This window comes from Macaca nemestrina, chromosome 1, assembly GCF_043159975.1.
Source record: "Macaca nemestrina isolate mMacNem1 chromosome 1, mMacNem.hap1, whole genome shotgun sequence".
In the NCBI taxonomy this organism is placed as follows: Eukaryota; Metazoa; Chordata; class Mammalia; order Primates; family Cercopithecidae; genus Macaca; species Macaca nemestrina.
In genome coordinates this window covers 162,552,090-162,576,137 of record NC_092125.1, presented here as the reverse complement: position 1 = coordinate 162,576,137, position 24,048 = coordinate 162,552,090, and the positions used below count along the sequence as shown (strand labels likewise).

The 24,048-nt window shown below is 35.3% G+C and overlaps 1 protein-coding gene and 1 long non-coding RNA gene across 3 annotated transcripts in view; one reads left to right on the top strand and one right to left on the bottom strand.

Moving 5' to 3' along the window:
* Positions 1 to 2,974: 2,974 nt before the first annotated feature.
* LOC105498371 (zinc finger RANBP2-type containing 2) lies at positions 2,975 to 20,559 on the bottom strand. 2 transcript variants are annotated; one of them, XM_011770440.2, is made up of 11 exons: positions 20,412 to 20,559; positions 18,342 to 18,394; positions 18,147 to 18,255; positions 16,480 to 16,562; positions 12,156 to 12,232; positions 11,793 to 11,927; positions 10,502 to 10,671; positions 8,933 to 9,019; positions 6,451 to 6,609; positions 5,367 to 5,441; positions 2,975 to 4,829 (listed from the first exon to the last, which is right to left on the bottom strand). In XM_011770440.2, the coding sequence occupies exons 1-10, from the start codon at positions 20,465 to 20,467 to the stop codon at positions 5,408 to 5,410; spliced, it is 963 nt and encodes a 320-aa protein (XP_011768742.1). In that variant the 5' UTR covers positions 20,468 to 20,559; the 3' UTR covers positions 2,975 to 4,829; positions 5,367 to 5,407. The 2 variants fall into 2 exon arrangements, with proteins under 2 accessions (XP_011768742.1, XP_011768741.1); XM_011770439.2 differs by lacking the exon at positions 5,367 to 5,441.
* Positions 20,560 to 20,617: 58 nt separating this feature from the next.
* The window catches only part of LOC105498373 (uncharacterized), a 143,792-nt gene continuing 140,361 nt past the window's right edge, over positions 20,618 to 24,048 (top strand). The window contains exon 1 of the long non-coding RNA XR_003021855.2: positions 20,618 to 20,885. This is a non-coding gene — a long non-coding RNA (uncharacterized lncRNA). The remainder of the gene's footprint in view (positions 20,886 to 24,048) is intronic.

Sequence of the window (24,048 nt, the reverse complement as noted above, 5' to 3'; positions counted from 1 at the left end):
TTAGGTATTCAAATTATCAATATTCTGTAGTCAATATTCACTGTGGTCCAGTTTGATTCCGACATCATTACTACAAAGTTCCCTGTCCTTCTCCGAGGTTTCCCACAGCCATCGTATTTTGAGCTCCCTAAAAAAATATTCAGTGTTGCGAAGAGAATAACCTTAGCTTGCCTTACTCATCTATAAACTTGTCCTTCAAGACTGCATGTCAACTCGTTAAGAGTTTGCCTCTATTCAGGCAAAACTGTTCCTATTTTATCAGAGGCTTTATCTCTAACTTGAAGAACAATAGGTCCTCTGTATTCACGGGTTCTGTATCCAGCATCCATAGATTCAACACCTGCAAATTAAAAATATTCAGGGGAAAAGAAAACCCTACAAAGTTCCAAAGACAATACCTGAATTTGCCATATGGTGTTATGCTGAATCTACGTGAAGTAACATATGGCATTGTATTAGGGTTACTCTAGAGATGATTTAAAGTATATGAGAGGATATACACAGGTTACATGCAAATACCATGCTGTTTTACGTAAGGGACTTAAGCACCCTTGAATTTTAGTATCTGTGGGTGATCCTGGAACCAATTCCCCACAGACACTTAAGTACAACTGTATTTTATAAGAGCTTTTCTCCTACTAAATTGAGGTTAGGGGGAGGAGTTGTCCTATGCATTTTTAGCTTCAGATTTAGGTATTTTTATTTCTCTGAATAAAATAGTATAGCTTTCCTCAAAATCTTTTTAGATATATTTTAATCATGCACTGAAGTATTTAGAATTTACCAAGTTAATGTTAACATTTTTCTTACCCCGGCACCTTTTATTTTGCTAAACAAATATTCAAGAACTATTACTACATGTTTATTTTTTGTACCTGTGTGTAATGTTACAACACCCTTATTTAAGCAGCCAGGTAGTTCAATGTGGCTGGGGAAAAAAAACCCATTGTTTACTGCTCACTCTCAATGACTACAAACTTGGCTGTAATGCAATCTGGACCCATCCCTCCTCATACTGTAATTAACTGTGGAGGCTCTCATTTAATGTTGAAGGCACCCCCCACCGCCTTGCCACGGCTCTAGAACCCACATTTTCTCCTATTTGATACCTCTCCAAAAATTTTTCCCTCCCTCTCTCCATCTACTTTCCCCTCTATCAGAGAATAAAGGCTTGCCAAAGGTCACAAAAGTCAATTTAAAAAATAAATAACAAGTATAAAATAAATATACCTGAGTAGATATATAAAAGAAATGGAGACAAATCTTTCTTATAGAAAAATTCCAAATACTGTGTACATACTTAACCCGAAAAGGATGTGGAACTTAATTCTCCCGTCTTATTATGATGATGGGCTACACTTAGTATAACCTGATTTGAAAGAGTAAGAGTAGATAAAAGGAGAAATAGTAACTGCAATGGTGAATCAGGGCAAACCCTACCTTAACCAAATGACGACTGTTAACGTTCCCAGTGAAGTCACAGGGTTATGATGTACCCTCCATAGGAAGTGACGAGAAACACTTTTCCTCTGTAGTATTCTCTGCAAAACCCCATAGTCCCAGTCTAATCATGAGAAAATCCAGTGAAATACAGAATGCAGTGGTGGATAGAGGATACCTGGCTAGTACTAAGATTATCAAAATCATCAAAAATGAGGAAAGAATGAAAAACTGTCATAGAACAGAAGAGAATAGGAAGATATTAGTAGCACAAGATGGTACTCTAGATTATGGAATATCTTAAGGGGAAAAATCGTAACATTCAAGTAAAATCTGTAATTAATAGTAATATACCAATGTTGGTTTTGGCTTTGAGAAACATACATACATGGCAATATAAGATGCTAATGACTGTAGAAACTTGGTGGGGGTATATGAGAACTGTCTGCACGATCTTTGCAACTTTTCTGTAAATCTAAAGTTATCCAAAATAGTGTTTGTCTAACCTCCCTAACTATAATTGGTTGAAATTATATATTCTCTACCAAATTAGCAGACTAAAACATATCTGACCACTGGGCTTAACAATTTCACATTTATTTTCTCAAAGAGTTTTGGCTTTTATTAGACATAATACTGAAAATTTCCATCACGTTTGGGGGTGAATCCCTTCTTTGCTATTCCGGCGGCTTCCTTTGGCAAGTTTTTAATTTCCCTGTGCTTTAACCCTCCTTTTCGCAAAACAGAAGATATGCAAGAGTATATACCCTCACAAGATCATAGGGAGAATTAGATAATGCCTGCAAATCTCACACACTCACACACAAAACTTTTACACACACACACACACACACACACACACACACACAGTCTTTTAGTTAAACCTGTCTACTCAATTTTCCCAGAAACAGAAATACCATTTCCAGGTAAGGAAAGCCATGAGAGTATTTCTATTTAAAAAATATTTATGTCAAAAACAGGGGGCAAAGTGGAGAAATTCCCTACCTTCTTACCAACATCCACAACACTGGCTATGTACACAAGAGAGCAAGAAGGGGAGATGACATGGTTTCAAAGACCTAATTTAGCTTGGTAATTGTGCCTAGAGATGATCTTGTATTTAGATCTAGTTCTAAACTTGGACATTTATTACCAGATATCATTCAATATTGTTTAGATGAAAGGATTCCAAATAGAAACTTAAGAAAACTTAGCTGTTAAGTGGACAGCTGAGTGCTTTATATAAGGTGACAGTTTAAGAGTAGTTACAGAAGCACACTATGATATGGTATTTTACTACATGGAATGAGGGATGTAATGTTCTGGCAAGAAGTGTGCAACTAATTTAGGAGCTCTATTTAAAAAGAAAAAAAAAGGTTAAAATTAAAAATTCTGAGGTTGCAGTGATAATGGCTTTGGAATTTAAAATACCAAGCAATCATATATAAAAGGTAGGTGAATATAAAGAGTATAAAAAATTAACAAATCAAAGGTAACAAAGAAAACTGTAATTAGTTTAAAAATGGACATTAGATCAGAGTTTAAAAATCTCTAGTTTATTTCAACAAACACCACTTGATGCTTGACTCACAGGCTTTATTTACATTTGTCTACAGTATCATTTCCTTATGAAATGAACTAGTACAGTTTAGTTAAACCAAATGAAATCATAATCATCAGAATTGTCTGTAAACTACTATTAGCTAAATTATAACCTTGCATTTGCTTAGTACAGCCAAAGTTTTAAATACAGAAAGCACAAGAATAAACCAATGGTAACATGTAGAATCTAGATCATCTGGGCAATTTAGAAGGTAGACTTTCAAAAAGTCTGAGGCACAATTACAAGTGAGTAAAAGTTCTTGTGCAACCTACATAAACGCAGCAAAGAAAATTAAGACATAAAAACATGGGAAAGCTCACTGTAAAAATATTATCAAAATATTTCTACATTCGATATTTTGCTTTCATTTTTAGATCAGCTGAAGAGAAAAACATTCACTTTAAAATAAAAACATATTTTTGTTTGGTCTGTCTACGAAATATCTTAAAATGTCGTAATTTTTTATTTAAATTGCAGCAGACAATGTTATGGAAAAAAAACAAGAAAAAGAAATCAATATCCCATAACAAAAAGCCCCCAAGCACAGTTGTTGATTTCCTTTGATATACTTACCTTGCATTGTCACTGGAAATACTGTTAAGAGAAACCTTTTTATTTTTTAAACCAGAAAACAAACTGAAGCTCATGTGACCAGATTTTAATTTTGAGAAATGAACTCCGAAAGCATTTTAAGCCATAACTTACTTCAAATGAATAGGAAAAATAATGATTTTTGCTTACATCATGTAGAGATAAGCATTCACTTGTTATTCAGAAGAATATTGTATGCAGTATGTTTATAGTTAACATCTTGAGGCAAATGTTCACTTAAATTCACAATGTCTCCATTGGCCTTTCACCAAAAGAGAAATATACTTTAAAAGCTTACTTCAATTTGCTCATTGACTATGATTTAGCCTTTTCTACGATATCATATTTGGTAACTAGATTTTGAAGAATATCACACAAAGCTTCTTAAAACATTAGTAAACATTTTGAGATGTCTTTATCAAGCAACCATATATCAGTAGAGAAGAGATAAACTCTTAAGACTTTCTTTTTTGCCCCAAATTGTGTGTCAAAAAGGAAAATAAATCCCACTTCTCTCCTTGTAGATGTCACAAGATTCTTTCACATTAAATGTGGAGCAAAAAAGTAAAGCTGGATAAAAGAGACACAATGATTCTAAGGCACCCTTAGCAGAGGGAATTTCAAAGTAAAGACATTTACAGTTGGCTGCTTACAATATAGTTTAACTTTTTTTTGGTGAGAATCACTTTGACATCTGTTAACAGCATAAACAGGCTGACTGTCTTTTCCATAAGTATGTTGTTTCCAACTAGTTTCCAGTCTTGCCTCCAAGCCCAAAGTTCAGGCAAGCCTAAGTAATCCTGTCTTAGCCAATGGACAGGATGTATTTGAAAATGAGAAAAACGGGTTTAAATTAGGAAGCAAAGTACTCTGTTACAGCTGAAATGGTTTTAAATGAAGCAAATGGTTATAATAATGAATGACAGAGCATCTATTTTGGGACATTATGGCTTAAAATGCTATTTACTTTTAACTTCACAAATAAACACAGCTGTATTGTTTTGAAAAGCAATGAAAGGCATGCACCTCTACTAGCAGATTTAGCACTTCTGACCAAGTAAGACACCAACTTCTTTAAAAATATGCTTCATGCACTGAACTGGATTTTTTTAAGATGTAAATTTTAATACATTATTTCTTTTTTGAACTTGAACGGGAACCAGAATGGGATGATCCAGAAGATGACCTGTGGCGTCTGTAAGACATAATGGAGAGAGCAGGCATTCAAGTAAGCTAGAGCTAAATTTCAGCATTCATTCTTAAGACACTGAAAGTATACAAAATTCAGTACCATGATGCTAGCAAAAAAATTAAAAACTGAGATAGGAACTTACACACATAAAATTATATGTTTAGACTTTGGATATGAGCCCAGTTATCATATAAATACAATTAAAAATTCTCTACAATTTCAAAAGAATCTCATTTCAAAATATAGCCACCTCTCAATTATTTAAGATATTGAAGAAAAGCCTTGCAAAAATGTGTAAAATTACAGAAAATGTACAACAAAAGCATATAAACTTGGTAATGGAAGTGTGACTAAACCAATCTCTGTGACACGGTGTAGAAAGTGTAAGAAGTCTATTATGTAAAAAAGATACAGCAAGGCTTCTGTGTATGAGAAAATATATTCATAAATAAGTTTTGGAAATCTAGGTTACACAAGATGATTGTACAATTTGCTATAGGGTTATATTCATGCAGCTAGTATGAATAAGTCAATATCAACCTGGGTAAAGTAGTGGTGTTCCGTAGGGGTTGGCCCTGGGCTCAGGGTTGTTTAGTGTTTTCACCAATCACCTGGCTTATGGAATAGAGAACATGTTCATTAAGTTTAGATGACAACAAACTAGGGGGATTATATGTGGCTAAGATAAAAATTTGCAGAAGTGGTAAGAAAGCAACAGAATGAATTCCACTCAAAAACAGAGTAATTTTTTAACAAAGAAACAAATGCAGAGAAACAAGACTGTGTGTAATCTTAACATCTAAACTCCAAAATGTGAAGAAGCAAAACTAATCATTCTGTACAAGTAGGAATCATGAGATAATCCTACCACTGAACCCAGCAATTAATAGACTTTACATAATCTTTATCTTCACAAGCTAATAAAATATGAAAAATTTGCAACTACAAATAAAGCCATTAAAATGACTATATAATTGAGAACAGAGAAAATTAATGAAACTAAGTAATTAGCCTGTTGCAGAAAAGGCTGACAGATGACAGTTGCACTCTTCCAATATTAAGTGTCAGTACACATAAAGTAACCTAACATAGGCCTTTCTCAAAAAAGATTTGGACTGCAATATGAAAAATGTATTAGCTAAAAGGAATAATTTCCTTATAGATAAAGGGTATGAAGCATTTGCTGTGGAAATGCATTTACACATATTTAAATGAGGACAGATTCCCAGTGATCTGAAAGTTAATTTTTTATTAGATGCTCTAGAATTCTTGACTATTAGTATTGAAAGAAGCCTAAGTATAAAAGTCAACTCATAAATTACTTCGACATATAGCTCCTCAATTGCAATCTCAAAAGACAGAAATAACCGAGAGTTGGCTATAAAAATTATAAATGGAAATAAAAATTTAAACAATAAAATGATCAAAGAATGGTTTGATCTACAATTCTAAACAACCTGATCAAAATACAAAGGATAAACAAAGTAATGTTTTTTTGAAGTTCAAAGTTGAAAAGTAGAAAGTTGGAACACAGGAGATAATAAAAATCTAACCCTTGACTAGGAAAGTTTATCTATTAAACAGACTTAAGAACACCCATTCTTATTTCTACAGAAACCCAAACCTTTCGGGTGACCGTGATCTTGTTCGTCTTTTTTTGCGATCACCAGATGAAGAAGATCTAGAACGACTTCTCTTTCTGTTCCTCTCAGGAGAAGATGATGAACTTGAATAAGATCTTTTTCGTGGGGAAGAAGAGCCCCTGTGGGACCTGGAGCTGGATCTTCATTGATTGAGAAACAAATCAAACATTTCATTAAAAGAAGAAATAAGGAAGATTATTTAGTTATCAGATAGCTCCAAAAACAAACAGGATTTATAACAACTATGAAAATTTTGTAAGGAAGAATACTTACTGCTTACTCAACAGAAGACTTCTGGATCAACTATGAAAACATTCTACTTAAACATTATTTTAATTTTTCCCTTTAAAATTTTATCATGTGTAATTAAAACCCTGCTTACTATATCAAAATAGAATTTAAAACTTTTTTTAAGGCTTTCCAAAATATACACAAATATTATAGTATTATAAAATCAGCAGGTAACTGCATTAACAGGACTTCATGTTTAGAAACTACATCCTTACATTTGAGAAGAAAATACATATCTTATATACCACTTCCCAAGGAAAATAAACATAATTCCATGTGGAATTATTCAACTCATTAAACTGTTACGGAAAAATCAGGCATATGGGACAGAAACAAAAGACTAGTAACTGTACTAAATTGCTAAATATTCAAAAATAAATAAAAAGTAACTTTAAAATGATTTATATTTACAATACTTATTTTTATGAAAACCCACTATTTATGAAGTATGAAGTGTTGACATTCACATGCTTCACGTAGAAGTAAATGTGTAAATGTTTAAATACAAATTTTTTTTTCTTCACTTGTATATTTTGGTTGAAGGAATTTAGCTCAAACTTCCCAAGAAATTCACCTTTGGGCTTAAAATAAAACCAGAAAGCCCAAAAGGAGAATTCTTTGGAAAGTTACAAGCAATGAAAAAATGGGAAGAATATGAAGGATGTTCTGTAAACCTTAATTATAATGGCTCCCAAAGGGAATACCATAACTTAAGGATTTTTACCTATAAAGCACTTAAATAATAATGGTAACAATAAAAAATAATTTGCGCTCTACTTTTTTTTTTTGAGACAGGGTCTTGCTCTGTTCCCCAGGCTGTGGTGCAGTAGCATGGCTCACTGCACCCTCAATCTCCAGGGCTCCAGTGATCCTTCCACCTCAGCCTACAGAACACACCACCATGCCTGGCTGGTTGTTTTAATTTTTCTTTTTAGTAGACGAGGTCTCACTGTGTTGCCCAGGCTGGTTTCGAACGCCTGGGCTCAAGCAGCCCTCCCACCTCGGCCTCCCAAGGCACTGGGATTACGGACATAAGCCACCAAGCCTGGCCTTGTTACTTATTTCTTATTGGCTTATAATGCAAGTGTGCACATCATTCTTTTCTCCTTAACATGATTACACTGTGGCAGTCCTTTAATACTAAATTTGATTCAAAGCAGCAAATACTTTTACCAAAAGAGCCACGGTGAGACTTCAACATGAATTTCCACAAATATGGAATTTCATTTTCTATTTTAGATGCTTTTAGTAAGTCATCATAAATTAACTTAAAAACAAAGAGAGCACATTTTGACTAAATACAGAAAAATTTCCTGAAAGAGCATCTTTCAAATTATGTTTCCCTCTACAGATGTGAGTACATGCAACCTGAAAGTTTACAACAGTCTACTACTTAAGACCACATCCTATCTCAACTAACCTACTAGATTTCCTGATTTAGTTTTGAGAGTGTTTTGTGCTCTATAAATAATACTGTGTGTAAAACTAGAAAGGAAAATGAGAGTACAGTACTCTCTAGGAACTTTATCTGATATAAATGGCAAATTTGTTTCTGAAAATATTGAAACAACTGCCATGCAAAACAGAACCTGTTTTGAGGCACGGTTATTTTTCTTCCTTTTAATAATGAAGAAAATTTTTCTTTTTATTTACATATGTAATTTTATTTGAACTACTATTATTTATTTTTTTTTGAGACATCGTCTCACTCCTGTCACCCAGGCTGGATTACAGTGATCAAGGCTCACTACAACCTTGTCTCTAAGGCTGGTTTCACATTCCTGGCCTCAAGTGATCCTACCACTTCAGCCTCCCAAAGTACTGGGATTATAGGCATGAATCACTGTGCCTGGCCATATATAATCTTAATATACAATGTGGCAATAAGACTTGGCTTCATCTTCCTACTTCATCACATCTTAGTGCCAAAATAATAAACACTGCATAATGCAAAATAGCCACCTGATTTCAACCATGGGAATGTCTTGGCACACTGCTGGCAATGGAAACATTTCACGGTGAGAAAATTAAGCTGAGGCAAGTGCATTAGTTTTCTAATGCTAAAATAAAATTGACAAGTAGAAGCAAAATAAGGGGGAAAAAGCAGCAACACCTTCTGCAGCCTTTAAATATTTTTCTCTCTGCTTTACAGAGAGATGCTACCTCATTCACCTTGATTTCGACCCACGAGATCTCGAACGTTCTCTGGAACTGGAACGAGATCTTGACTGCGAACTGGAAGAACTTCTCGAACGGGACCTGGAACAACATGGAAGGATTTTTTTTTCCAGGACCACTTAATTGAGCTTTGTGATATGAACACTGAAAGAAAGATATGTATTAGAGTTCATTTTCATATAAAAAGATAACTATACGAGATATATACTTTCAAAACATAGTATTTTAAATTAGATAAGATTCAGTAACAAAAGGTAATTAAAAAAATATCACTTTCCAAGTGATTAAATTACCCTAAAGCCACTCAACTAGACAAATAAAACATCAAGTATTATCACTTTATTACAAAAACAATGAATACTTTGTTTACAAGTAACTAGAAGCTACCCAGAATACATGCAAGAAAACAGAATGTTGCAGTTTATACTTCATTTCTCTAAAATGTCTCCATCATTTTCCTTTATAAATCCCCTTTTACTTTTGTTTCTAGTTAGTACAAAGTTTTGAATGTTGGCATGTGTATATTTCATCCCTATATGTTTCTGTTTACTCAATGCTTAGAGAATTAAAGGGAAAATGTGTAATTCTGTCATTGTTAGGTAATCATATTATTGGAAAATATGACACAAGGGGAGACATGGTTCATACAAATTTTAAAACTCACAAAATTCATTAATCTAATTTACAACTATAATTTGTCTTTTATAATAATAACCTGTAGAAAAAGATCACTATATTTTTACCAAAAAATTACTAGCTATAGCCCCACTTTGTTAAGCTTTCAGGCTCTGTAGTGCTCAATTAACATATATCTAATTGTTATACACTAATAGCTAATATTTTATTCCTAAATATGATTAAAATTCATTGCCCATGCCATCACTTAACTGTGATTAAGGTTCTTCAAGAGGACACTGTTAAATTTAAATCACTGCTTTCACTCACTTAAAATTTTATTTTTATTGTTAACTATAAAATCAGAGATTACATATTTTACATCAACAAATAAAAGAATATTCAAGTATAACAAATGAGTCCTCTATTTAGTTTACTCCTGGACTTCTCAAAATTATGAGCATTAAGTCAACAGAACTAACACGGCTGAATTTGCTCCTTTATTCAAAATACTGATATCAAAGCAAACTATTTAAACATTGTGTAACAAGCAATGATTTAATGCCTAGAAAATTTCTGTGCTAGCCTTTAACATCTTGAACGAAAATACAGATCTTCCCTTTACTTAATTTCTAAATGTAAGCTATCTCTTTAGATTAATTAGATGTAAGTGTATGTAAAAATTTAATTCAGTTTTTAAGTCTGTTTTAGTCAAAAGCATGAGGCTAAAATAAATTAAGGAAGTTTCATGCTAAGACTTCACATTTCTAAAAATACTGGACAACAACTGTATGGCACTAAGCTGAAAAATTATTTTAAAAGTTGACTTGAATTAAATTTTTAAAATAAAAAGGAAAGTTTATTTCGTCAAGAAAAACAAAATTTGTAAATAAAAAAGTTAGATACTGACATTTTGACTGGTGTTACCCTTGACCTGTACCCGTTTACCTGGACCTAGACCTTGAACTTGAGGGGGAGGATGAGCGTGATGAAGATCGTGAATGTGAAGATCGAGACTTTGAGCGACTTCGTCTATTAGATTTCTTTTTATTACTATCTTCTTCTTCACTGGCATCAAGATTATATTTTGAGAGATCAGCATCATCTTCATCCTCATCCTAACAAAAATTCAATTATAATTAGACATTTAGATATTAGTGTTACCTACCAGGAAAGATAAAACAGTTAAGTGTACTGAGCACCTCCACATACATATATCACAGGTATCTCAGCAAATTCATTTGGAATTCTAAAATTCACCTACTAAACTCATCTCAAATAAACAGACTTGACAACTTTGTCTCAGGTATTGCATAGACATAAACCTGGAGGTCATACACAACTTTTTCTGTCACACATATGCATCACCCAATAATTTTCAAGTCCACCTCCTTAAAAGTCCTTGAATCCACCATTCTTGGTCTTAAAAACTCTGTTCTTTATTCTCTAGCATATTATAGTAACCTCTTAGCTGGTCTCCTCAAATCTGAAGATCCATTCTATCTCTCTAGTATCTCAATATACTGACAGTCATCACTCTGAAACACAGGTCAGATAAATACATCTCACTTTTTTCTTAAAAACTTTAAAACTGGCTTATTATGTCTTTAGTTGCATTCTCGGACCTCTTATGATCAGGCTCTAAGGTACCCTTAATATGGAATAAAACTTACACTCTGGCCTGACAGAACAAGTATCACCAGACCTGAAGTGTGTGCTGTCCCCCTCATCTCATTCTCTCCTCTGCTCCAATTATACTGGCCTATGTATGATATTTTTGAAGGCTGCCGGCTTATCTCCTATTTAGGGAACCTGTATTTGCTGTTCTCTAACTAAATATGCTCTCACCTCAGCTCTTATTGCTGGCTCCTTCCTATCATTCAAGTTTCAGCTCAAACTTCACCTCCTTAGACATCAGCAAAAACCAAAGTTGCTTCTAAACTGTTATCACATCATGTATCTTCATAAGACTATTGCTATCAAAATTATCTATTTATATCTTTCCTCCTCTAGAACTGAATAAGAGAAAGGTGGTTCTGTTTTGGTCACTACTGTATCTCCAGAACAGTAGTGTTCCAAGTACAAATAGTACTTGGCAGAGTGGAAACCCAAAACCTTTGTGAGAACAAATGAAAACACAGAATATATCTTCACCAAGTGTCTGAGGTTGTCAAAAGCATTCATGTTATGGTGTAACTCTCATAAGACAAAAGGGAAATAGGACAAGAAAATTGTTCACCTCATCTAATTTGTATTTGGAAAGATCTTCATCCTCATCCTCTTCTTCTCCCTCTGATTCTTTATCTTCAACTTCCTTTAATATAGATGCAGGACCAACTGCTTTCCCTCTGTATTTTTTCTTTTTACGTCCAAACTAGAGAAAAACAATTTCAAAATACGTGTCAGCTGACAATGCATTAAACTTAATACATTTTCTAAAAAATTATTTTTAGATATTTATGATTTCCTGAAAATGATCAGTTGCTGAAGACTCAAACTGCACTTACAAAAATAAAATACGTTTAAGTTTTCCTTTGCATTTAAGAATTTTTTCTATGTTTTTCTAATTTATATTCAATCTGAACACCAATATATAGCTTACCTCATCATATTCACCATCAGATTCTTCTCTTTCTATATATTCAACATTTTCTCTTTCATTAAAACCACCACCATATCCTTAAAAAAGAGGGCACAAACTGTTACCTGATGACAACTGATTTAAATAATAAACACAGCATGCCCAAATCTCCAAACAACAAAAATCTAATCAACAATGGCTGCCTACCCATCTAACAAATTACTAGTCTTTAAGAAAGCATATTAGAAATCACCACAGAAAATAAATAGAACTTAGTTGGAACGTCACATGGCTATACTTCTAGCTCTTTTCAATTCCAATTTGTCCTACATGACTTATTTAATTCATAGAATGTATTGGTGGAAAACATCTCAAACTTCTGCTATAAAGTTTAAAGGACTTTTCTCTATAGTTTATCATAATTCTTCTGGGAAGAATTCTTCTGGGCTCAGTAACAACCAAGCATTAAATTCCACTGTTTACCAGATGCAAATAGTCTGAAATCTTCTGACACACTAAAATTTTGCTACTTTAAAATGTAGCGGGCCTTATTAGAGCTTGGAAAATTCCTAATTACACAGACAAACACAGTAACACAATAAAGGCCATCTTTTGGCCCTGGTTTAATTGGTATAAACACATAGGTAAAAGTCACATAGGTTCTCTGAAGTAGCCAGTACCTTTTGAAATTAAATTATTCTATTAAAAGTAGTTGAGATTAGCAAACCACTGTTCTTTCATGTCATACCCAATGTATACGATTCATTTGGCAGGTCTCTGACATAAGCTTAAAGGAGAGACTGGAATTAAAGAAAATGAGCTAGTTTTAGGAAAAGTGAGCTGACATATTCTGAAAAAGTCTCCCGTTGAAAATTAAAGAGGTATGCGTTGATCAAGAGTAAGACAATCTAACTGGTCACATACTCCACAGCAGTATCAGGACATGCGGCCCGTGATTTTCAGACTTAAGGACTTCATTCATCAGCAAAATATTAAATAGATTTATAATAAAATATTTTATAAAAATTAGGACTTGTAACTTAAAATTTGCCTATCATGAATATTTAAAAAATCTTTTTAAAATTTCACTTTCTGGAAAAAAAAAACCCACACGAATACAACATCTTTTCTTCATTATACTTTGTACTAGTGAAAACTTTAAAATAGTTGGAAGTTAATAAAAATATTTTTAAACATACATGGGATCTAAATGGGAAATAATTTACATAGGAAAAAACTGAAAAAATATGACGAATATGGAAAGCTCAAAAATAAATCATAGTAAGATCAGAAGTGAACTATAACTCATGTAGTTAATTTTTCAAAAGTATGTAAATAAAATTATTTTAAAAGGCAGCAAAATAATCTGTTGACAACAAAGACATTAGTAAGGTATGTTGTACGAACCCATACAATATAAATCTAGCTCATTAACTCTTTCCCTATAAATGGAAAATACACTAGCTCCCTATCGTGAAAACACTGAAGCATATAATTTTCACTGAATACCTGAGATAGTGGAATTAATGGAATGGTACGTATGTTTCCTTCATTCTACTGATTTAAAGCATTTTAGGTAATGCGTATAAATTGGTTTTATTTCCACTCTTGCCACACCTCTCCTAATTACTTCTCCACACACAGAAAAAAGAGTGTTTAATCCATTACTCAGGTAACTCATCTTTCCCTTCTTAGCTTAAGCATAGCTTTCCTAAAGAGGACTTCATTAATCTTTGCTGCTGTAAGACTATTTTGCTCACCTAGGTATCCCCAGCACCTTGCACAGTGGCCTATAAATGTCTTCAAGGAATGAATACAGAAAACACAATTCTGGAATCATCTAATGAATTTGAATTTCTTCAGAAAGCTTTAGAAAGTAACCAAGAATTTCTGTGTAAGTCTTACAATGAATATATTTTCAAATTTGTCTCACAGTATAATATAAAAGCTGAGCAAGGGACAGGAAAGAATCAAACACAGGTTTAAAATGAATGTTTGGATCAGGATTGTGACAATGGAAAAAAAGCAGGAAAGGGGGATGAATATAACATGTACTTCTAAGGAAGAACCAAGGCACTAACAGGAAAATTCTGTGATTCTACACTCTGAACAATTAATTCAACTCCTGATAACTTATTCTAAGGAAATACTCCAAAAGAATAAAAATCGCAATGTGCCAAGATTGTTTTTATGCCATTATCTTTAATTTTTTTTTTTTTTTAAAGCTGACCAAAACAAAAATAATCCTAAATCCCGAAACAGAAGAAGTAAATTACTGAACAATTTGATGGAATTACACAGAATAAGGCAGCAATCTTTCAGAGGTAGTGAATCACATTCTCTTTTATTCATATCCTGTCTCATGCTTAGGAAATGCTCCCTGAACCCTGCGCTGCTTTATTATAAATAGCGAAAAGAAAGTGGAAAGCAACAGAGTAAGTCGTTTCACACCTTCAACTGTTACCAGCAAAGACAAATACTTGTAGTAAGGGAAGTGAGAAAGGTTCAAGACACCAGAATGACCGAAAAATGGCAACGAGTAAAGAAAAGTGAGAAGTTACCAATATAAAATTTACCAAAACTAAACTATAATTCTTGTGATAATGAAACTGTAAAGGAGTCAGGAAATAGGTCAAAAGTTTTTTTAAGTTTTGAAACTGTTAAAAAGATTTTAGACTTTATCCTAAAAGCAATCAAAATGGGTTTTTAAAAAAGGGTTTTAAATTTGGAAATAAAAATATGTAGAAACCAGCTAGGTGGCTATTTTTCCACAAAACATAATAATATCTTTGCCTAGGGTGGTAATGGAAAAGAATTTGGGGGGTAATGGGAGATACCAAGAAGGAGCTATCTAGGCTAAGAAGGACATCTAGATTTCCAGCTTATGTAACAAATGTATGGTGAGTGGTACTAATCATGAGAAACAGATCATTGGAAGAGGGTCAGGTCCCAGGGGTAAAAATCACAAATTCAGTTTGAATATAATGAGTTTGACATTTGCATGGCAATGTTGAATAGGCAGCTGGATATATGGGTCAAAGAAGTCTGAGCTGGAGACATAAACTTGTATATCATGGCAAAGTTACTTAAAACTTTGGGCTTAGAAGAAAACACCTAGAAAATAGAGGAAAGAGGGTCAGGGATGGCTGCAAAGAATCCCAACATCAGTGGCCAAAAGAAGAGAAACCTGCAAAGGAGACAGAATAAACAATCAATCAAACGGGGTGGGGGAGGGGTGGTGGTGGAGGTGCGGGTGTACCTTAGGTAAGGGAAGAAAAAAACGAGATCCTTGTCAGAAGGCCTTAACTTACCCAATCAGTGGAAAGGCAAAATCACTTCCTAAGAATAAGGTAGGATTTGAGGATTGAAAATGGTGGTGGGGCAGGGGAGGGGCAGATCGAGGACATTATGTTATAATGTTCTCACATATGTGAATATAATTTTTTAAATGGGGTGGAGGGGATAAAAGGAGAATTTCTGTTGAAGTCTGGAAGAGCTAGGTTGAAAAGATTCAACAGTGGCCCTCTGATCCCTAGAAACTAAACAGACAATGAAAATGGCCTAAAGTTAGAGAGGCAAAGAAAAGAGGGAAGTAGTTCACCAAGTCTAAGTGTGACAGGGTGACTATATATAGAAGGAATCCTTTGATCATGTGACATATAAGCAGTTGAATGACAAAATCAGATTTTAAGTAAACAGATAATGTGGTTGGGCTAATTGGTGATAATGGAAAAACTATATGCTATTAGGTAAACATTTTCATTTCACCAGTAACAACACACAAAGCTAGTGATCAGCTATTAATTAGGCCAATGATTACCAAACACCATCCAAAACACCTGCAGATTTTGGAAACCCACCACCAAGTAACTTCAACAGTTCTGCACTTTGCAATCTGTATTTTAAAAAGTTTTTCAGATGATCCTAACACATAGTTAAGTTGCAGAATTATTGACAAAGCTTTAGAACACTTTAAATTGTGTGGCTTTGCCCTTTTAAGTCACAGCAGACTATCAAAAGAATTTAAAAATGGTATCATTATATCATTACTAATAAAACACGCAAACCAGTGAAAGGGAAAGGAGGAGAATATTTCTAAAAGTATTCTTATGTCCCTCCTTGTTAGGATAAAGGTCCCTAACACTGTTATTTTATAAATTGTGAAACTGTGAAACAACAGATTTGTATGTGTGTATGGGGGGAAAAAATTCCAGTAAGAAACATTCAGAGCAGAATAAACAGACTCCTCACTTACTGTGGCTCTTACTCGAAGGTGATACAATTATTGTTTCAATATTTAGTGCTTTAAAAAAAACCATTTGGTTAAAATGTGGTTGTATCATACCTGTTCTTTCTTCTAATTTAGCATACTTTGGAGTATTACACATATTACACTCTGATCTTCTGGCCCAATTCACATTGCTGCAACTTTAGAAGTGAAAAACACCAAATTAGTAGGCTATAATATAGATGAATATCAAGTTTTTAGATATTTTAGAATTTTAAAATAAAAACTAGGATGAAACCACTATCAACATGTTTATTAAGTGGTAATGTAAACAAAGAAAATGTACAATGGTCTGAAGAGTAAATGCGGATTCCAACAACGGACTGAACCATTTAAGCAGAGAAGCAAAATTTATACAGTATGAAGAATGCCTTTGTAATTTTGAGAAGTAAATGACAAATCATAACCACAGGCCAAGTATCACTAATCCACAAATTCAAAATCCGAAAATGTTCCAAAATCTTAACTTTTTGGGAGAGGACATGACAAAATAGAAACGCTCACTGGAGCATTTCAGATTTTCAGATTAGGGATGCTGAACCCACAAACATTTCAGATAACTGATACTGAACCTGTATAGAAATTCTGATGCCTTATGAAAAAATATAACTTTAAAGGCTCCACTAATGTCTCAGTCTCTGAATATACCTTAAAGAGTATGGTTATACCCTATAAATAATGTTAATTTACTTTTTGAGGTATCAGTTCAAGCACTGAATTCCAAAGCATACCAAATCCAGTGACCAAATCTGTTGCTGGAAACTTTTCCAATACAAATTTATAATCTAGAGGATCAGAAATTTATTTAAGACTCTAGGGTGGGGAATAGTGGCTCATGCCTCACCTGTAAACCCAGCATTTTGGGAGGCCAAGGTAGGCAGAATGCTTGAGCTCAGGAGTTCGAGCATCCTGGGCAACATGGTAAAACCCTGTCTCTACCAAAAACATAAAAAAATGAGCCAGGCATGGTGGTGCGGGCTTGTGGTCTCAGCTACTAAGGAGGCTGAGGAGAAAAGACTGCTTGAGCCTGGGAGGTAGAGGTTACAGAGCTGAGATCGCCCCCACTGCACTCCAGCCTGGGTGACTGAGTGGGACCTCGTCTCAAAAACAAAAAACACAAAACAAAAAATACAAACAAACAAAAAGAGAAATTTATTTAATACTTTTTTGGTTTACTCCTCTTTCATACACATAGGATTCATCTGCACAGAGAAAAGATGGAAGTTGGAAAAATCAATAAAGAATTAAATCTAAGCCTGAAAATAAAAATCATTAAGAAACCTACCTATAATTAGACATAATTACTTATGGCACACAACTTATGAATCTAACATTATTTTGTAAATAGGCAAAATGAGTTTCATGGTGTATTTCACACTAACTATACAGTCTAAAAATTGGGGGGATTTTTCAATAATAGAAAGAAGTAGGCCTTAGTACTTTTAAGTACCGCCATCCCCCAATTTTGGTTTTTAGCTCACCATAAGCATTTGTTTACTGGTATACATAATCCATCACAGTGACAACTATTACCATTAAAAAATGCAAAGAATAATTTCAAATTTCTTTATACGATACTTAAAGGTGAGACTGAATAACAATACCTTGGATTTAAAAGGTTACCCTGGCTTGTCAATGTGGTTAATAAGAGCTGTAATATAAACAAGTAGTGGCCAGATCTATCATTTTGGAAGAAAGAGCAGACAATAATTTAAAAAACATACGTTTTACATTGCCAGTCATTAGCACTAAATAGGCCTCGGCTCTTTTCTGCAAGTGTCTTTCCTATTTCAGTGCCCCCAGCTTTCATCATCTTGGCCTCAGTTGTTTTCTCTGAAAACAGAAAAATCATGCAATATGAACCTGGAGAAATAAATGATATATATACAGTACAAATAGAATCTTCTTTAAATACTTACCCCGACCACATCGATTACAGCTGGTTCTTCTAGCAAAGTTTACATTTCCACATCTGAAAACAAATAAAAAGCATTTATAAAAATTTAAATTTGTAAAATTTTACATTTTAACTTGCCCTCACTACATCTGGAATTCATAACTTCTAATACATCTTAGTCATGTTAATGTCAATGCTACCAACAAAAAACTCCTCACAATTTACTGGGGGAAAAATATTAGACTGGAGTCACAAATTCAAAATAAGATATTCCAATCTTCCATGTACCAGTTATGTGATCTTGGTTAAGTTACTTAAGATCTCTGCCTCAAGTTCTCATGTTAGCAGATATCATTAGTTATAATCCCTTTACAAAGTTAGAAGTGACAGTTAACTCCACTTCAGTAATTACTTACAAGGTACCAGGGAGTTTTAAACCCTAGGGGTGGACCAATGAGGAAAAAACTTATAAATCAAGGAGGCTTCATGGATCTTAATGAAATTATATTTTTACAGGTAGTAGGTAGGATGGTAAGGAATCAAAGATGATAGGTTGTACTAACTAAAAATACAAAAAGGTTCAATAATTTTAAGAAAGACATGTAATGCTTAAATTTTAAAAAGCTGATTTTTAAGGCATTATACTAGAATACAATACAGATGTGAAGTATGGGATGACACTAAAGTGAAACACTCTAAATAATATTTAGGCTAAGTTTTTCCCCTAAAAATATTCCTTTTAACTCCATTAAACATGGAAAATATACTCTGAAAATTTCTCCTGTATTTATACATATTGTACAAGCAACTTTCTATTCATATATTTGTAAATGAGTTGAAATGCACTCTCCTTGCAAGTCCTACCTCAAGTATCTGGGTGTGCTGTCATTAAAGACACTGACAAAAGCACATTATTTTACAGGTAACAACAAAGTCAGAAGTTGTTGTTCTAAATCTTTTGAACATTTTCAATAACGTCTTATCAGAGCAATACTATCGATAATATATAACTTTGGTTCTATTCAATATCATTTGTTAGGCTTGAACTACTCCTTCAGGTCATCTTAATATCAAATTACTATCAATAGCTACCAGTTAGAATTTGCTACACGTCATTGTCTACACACCCTATCCATGTTATTTCATGTTTTCACAAAAAAGTAATTCTATTCCTTTTTCAGCAGTTAAATTAATGGAATTTTAACTCAACCAAGGTTTGTTCCAAAGTTTTTGCTCTTTACAATCAAAACCTCTTTATTTGTGGCTAACTTAGGTACAATAAAAAAAAGGCTTTTATATGAACATGAGTTGTACGTTAAATTATTTTCCATGTTATTTCTGAATAGATACATCTACTTGTGCACCCTTCAAAAAAAATCTGATTAACAACTTAGTAGAGTACATTGGCGTTGGCAACAATGTCAAAAAGCAGAGCCACTAACACACGTGCTTCTCTGCTGCAGGCATCTTAAGGGCTGAGTAGGCAAAAACACAGGCCTCTTCCCTCCTTTTCGGCTCTAAGGAGGCGAAATGCCCAATTCTTGTGGAGAAATGATCCACAAAGAAAATGTCAGAATTTTCCAAATCAAAGAGGTTAGAGTTTGGGGAAAAGGGAAAAATAGTACGGAGGAAAAGTTTGAGTAAAAATACAAAACGAGCTGTAAGAGGCAAAAGGACGAGTGCGAGGAAGCAATATTTTCCGTGAACAAGAATAAAGTTCTGCAGAGAAAAGTCACGTGGGGGAGATCCAACACCAAGCTGGCCTGACCGGAGAGATTTCCTATCGCTGAAACCTGGTCGGGGCGGGGGTGGGGCGTGGGGCTAAAAGGTAGGCCATCTCGCACTCTAAAAAGAGAGGCTAGCTTGGAGAGGTAATGTCGACGAAACGCTGAAGACATATCTAGAACAAAGACTCCGGAAAGACCTCTCTCGTGAGGAGATTGGGAGCCTTATTCCCGCCCGGGAACTGGCGGTTCGCCGCCTCAACCCGTCTTAAGGCAAAGGAAATCATAGAAAAGGAAAATGCCGAACGGACCTGGCAAAGCTTCCACTAATAAACTCCGCCCCAATTCAGGACCCTTCTTGGACTCACTTTTTGTCAGGGCAAATCCAGTCCCCGTCACTGACTCGGAAATTCTTGGTCGACATCTTGAACGCCACCAGCACAGCCACCCGCAGCTATGTCTTCACAGGAGGAAAGCGGGCCGGGGACTTTCGGCAACTCGGGGCTGTCCCCACACTGCCTGACTCGCGCCTACTACTGCGTCAGGGTTTGATAATGAGGGAACTGACCAGGAATTCAGCTTATACGTTGTTGTCCAGACTAAGATGCCTGTGCTACTGTTTCTTAGATGAAAAAGTTAAAATACAAATATCTTTTCTAGGACTAAACTAACAGGCGTCATAAGGACAACCCAGATAGGAGGCCTTCGTGGCACTAGAAGCCTCGGAGAGCCCCCTACAGGTGGGAGGACCCAAGAGTAAAGTACTTCCGCTTCCATAGGTGGAGCTGGAAAGGTGGAGGCGGAAGTGAGTGATCAATTCAGGGGCGTGGGGTTCCTTTAGGGCGAGAAGCGGCTCGGGCTCTTCAAATTTTTAGGGAAATTATTTTAATAAGGCACAAAAATTCCGTTATTTCATGCACGTGGGATGTCGTTAAGAAACCTATTTTTTATATATACATAAATAGGTGTAACAGATAAGTAAGCATGGGAACCAACTGGTAATTTTAAAACTGAGATATTGCCAACATTGTTTAAATTACCAGTGTCTTTTCCAGATACCATCCCATTACTTTCTTCCACAGATAACACTTTCCCATATTTGGGACTTATTCTTTTCTTTTTAAAGGTTTAATTTGTGTGCACTGTTAGTCCAAACTGCACCATTTCCGTAAGCCCCCTGCCATTTTGCAGACCTTAGTCAAAGTGAAACATTCCACGGGGTTTGGGCCGTGAGAAACAGGCTGCCTCTTATATTCTGCTGGGAGAAAGTACCACATTCCACCAGAACAAGGGCCAGAGCTGCCTCATCCTGGGAACACCTTATCAACATTTTCCCAGGAAGCAGGCCATGGTCTCCCAGACCACTCCCACCCAGGCCTATAAATTACCCCAGCCTGTAAGGAGCTATGGGCACGGGCATTAAGCTGATCTCCCACCTCTGTAGGTCTTATGCTGGACATAAATTCTGTATTTGCTGTTAAGCCTCCCTGTCTTTCTTTAACCTTCGACTTCTATTCAAAACCTAACATACATGTATGTTTAATTTGATGAGCTATATAAGGATAGTTGATTATGTACTCTTTTTTTGTTCATGCAACATTATGCCTCTAAATTAATCCTAGGTAGTTGCATGTAGAAGCATATAGGTGTAGTTCTTTTATTTTCACTGATGTATACTAATACTATTCCATTTTGCGACAGTTTATTCCTTCTGTTTCTCAGGCTTGGTATTACAAACACCAGTATGAGCATTCTTATGCATAGATTCTGGTATACAAATGCAATAAATTTTTTTAGAATACAGCATATACAGTCATCCTTCCCAAGTGCTTATCAATGGTAGCCTGGATAAATAAATTGTCATATATTTACACAGTTGGAATGCTCTATACAGTAACAAGAATAACAAATTACAATCCTATTATTGACCAGTATTTATTTGACTCACAAACACAGTGTTGAATTGAAAAAAGCCAGACACAAAATGGCATATCCTATATTACTCCATTTACATGAAGTTCAAAAGCAGCAAAACTAATCTTGGATAGTGATCACCCTTGAGAGTAGAGAGGAGATAGTAACTTGATGGGGTCAATAGGAATAATAGATGCCAGAGCTGGTAGATGACATGCAGTTAATGCAACAGCAGTTAATCAACTATACTAACCGTAATTAGCAAATTTTTTCTGGGAGAATTATTTGTCAAGAGAAAAATCCTTTATGGTAAGTCTAGGATAACAATGAACAAAATTTGTGAATACATCTGATAATGACCAGAAGAGGTTATTTGAGTTCAAGGACTATAGCTGATTTTTCAAAGAGAAATATTTCTACAAAAGAAATTTATTTCAGCTATCCTAATTTGAAAGAAAAATTCTACCCATTTTCTTTATTCTTACTATATGCTCACCAAACAGTCCTCTGATAATTTTTCTTCTCTCCTGAGCACACTTAACCTACTATGGTGAAATTCCCAGAGTGAATTTATCCACACAATTTGTTCATCTGGATTAAGCTCTCTTTATAGATTAAGAAATTGGCATTCTGAAATGCATATCAGTTGTTTATGGGTCCTCTTAATATGTTGGTCCCCAGGAGATTAGCTCTCGTGGAAATGGTAAAGTTGAGTTTCTGAATCTACAAACCTAAGAATCTGGCTCTAAATATTGCATTAGGGCTCACTCTGCTTGCAAGGAACAAAAATAAAAATAAAATGACTTAAACTACAGAAAGGGGGAGCATATTATAAAGAGAAGGTGGTGTTTAATGGATGGAATGCTAGAGCAGGAGTGCAGTTTCAGAAAGATCCTAAAAGAAGCTATCCTCTATTCAAGCAGCACCCTTTCTCTGTCTCTTTGCTGAATTCATTCTGCATACACAGTATTCTTTTCTCAGACTAGCTTTTCTGTTACTTAGTTCAGAAGACTGAAAAAAAAAAAAAAAAAAAAAAAAAAAAGCAGTACTGCTCTTAGACCTGGGCAACCAGGGCTCCTAACCTGGTCCTGCACCTGGCCTTCCTTGAGATGCCCTAAAATTCCCCTGGGGTGCCTTGGACCATTCAGCAGGATGGAGCCAAAATGTAGTACTATGTGGGTCCTGGACAATGGAAGTCCTGAGATGTTCTATTGCTTTTGGTGGTGGGGAGCAGCCAAGTCAGCAGGACCTGTTGAGTGGGACACCCTAAGCCTAGATAAAATGTTATTGGCTTCTTTGTTTCTTCCCTTCAGGCCCTCCTGACCATACGACCCTCTTACGATACTCAGGGTCCCACCAGTGCTCCAGGATCTCTGGGACTAGCACCTGTAGGGTGGCTTAGGGCTGGATGGCCCTGCCAGTTCCTGGAGAGCAACTTGGAGAGCCAAAGCTCCCACTGACTGGGGCATTATTTTTTTCATGGCATTATTTCTTTCATCGCACAAGTTCGGGCCACCAGAATGATGCTTTTTCAGTGGTTCGAGAGTGATTTTCAGTAATATCAGACACAGGATGACTTCAGTGCTCTGGGCTACCACTGTCCCCCATGCATCCTTGGTCTGGAGCTGACTGTGTGAGCCAGTATGTGGGCTCTTCCCTGACTGCTCAGACCAAGGAGTCACCTCTAGTGGAGAGCACTTGAAAATCGTGTGTGTGTCTGCAGACATCCTTTATCCTGGGGTCTCCAGTCCTCACCCTGCTGCTGACATTAGGGCAGTCACATCACCCCTCTGCAAGCTCCATGTCACATATCAGACATGACTTATCATGGCAATGCTTGCCTCCTTTGAGGGCTTTTGAGACTGTAGGAACACAAAGCCAATGGACCATTTCAATCAATGTCCTTTCTTACCTCTAATCAACATGGTAACCTCCTGTTTTGAGTTGGTCGTAAGCCTTGTTGAACAAGTGATGGACATTGGTTGCTCAAATGGGATGACTCTTTTCATCTATCTAGGGCCCCTCATCTATCTTCACCACTGATAACTATACATGGAAGGCAGGGCTGCAGCCAAACTTAAAAGGATCACA

What these genes read in the sequence shown, in the direction of transcription:
- LOC105498371 (XM_011770439.2), bottom strand. Translation starts at nt 20,467, where the DNA reads ATGTCGACCAAGAATTTCCGAGTCAGTGACGGGGACTGGATTTGCCCT. An exon ending in CTGTAATCGATGTGGTCGGG is followed by an intron (nt 18,256 to 18,341) that starts GTAAGTATTTAA and finishes TTCTGTTTTCAG; the next exon opens with AGAAAACAACTGAGGCCAAG. An exon ending in CCAAATACAAATTAGATGAG is followed by an intron (nt 10,672 to 11,792) that starts GTGAACAATTTT and finishes AATTTTTGTTAG; the next exon opens with GATGAGGATGAAGATGATGC.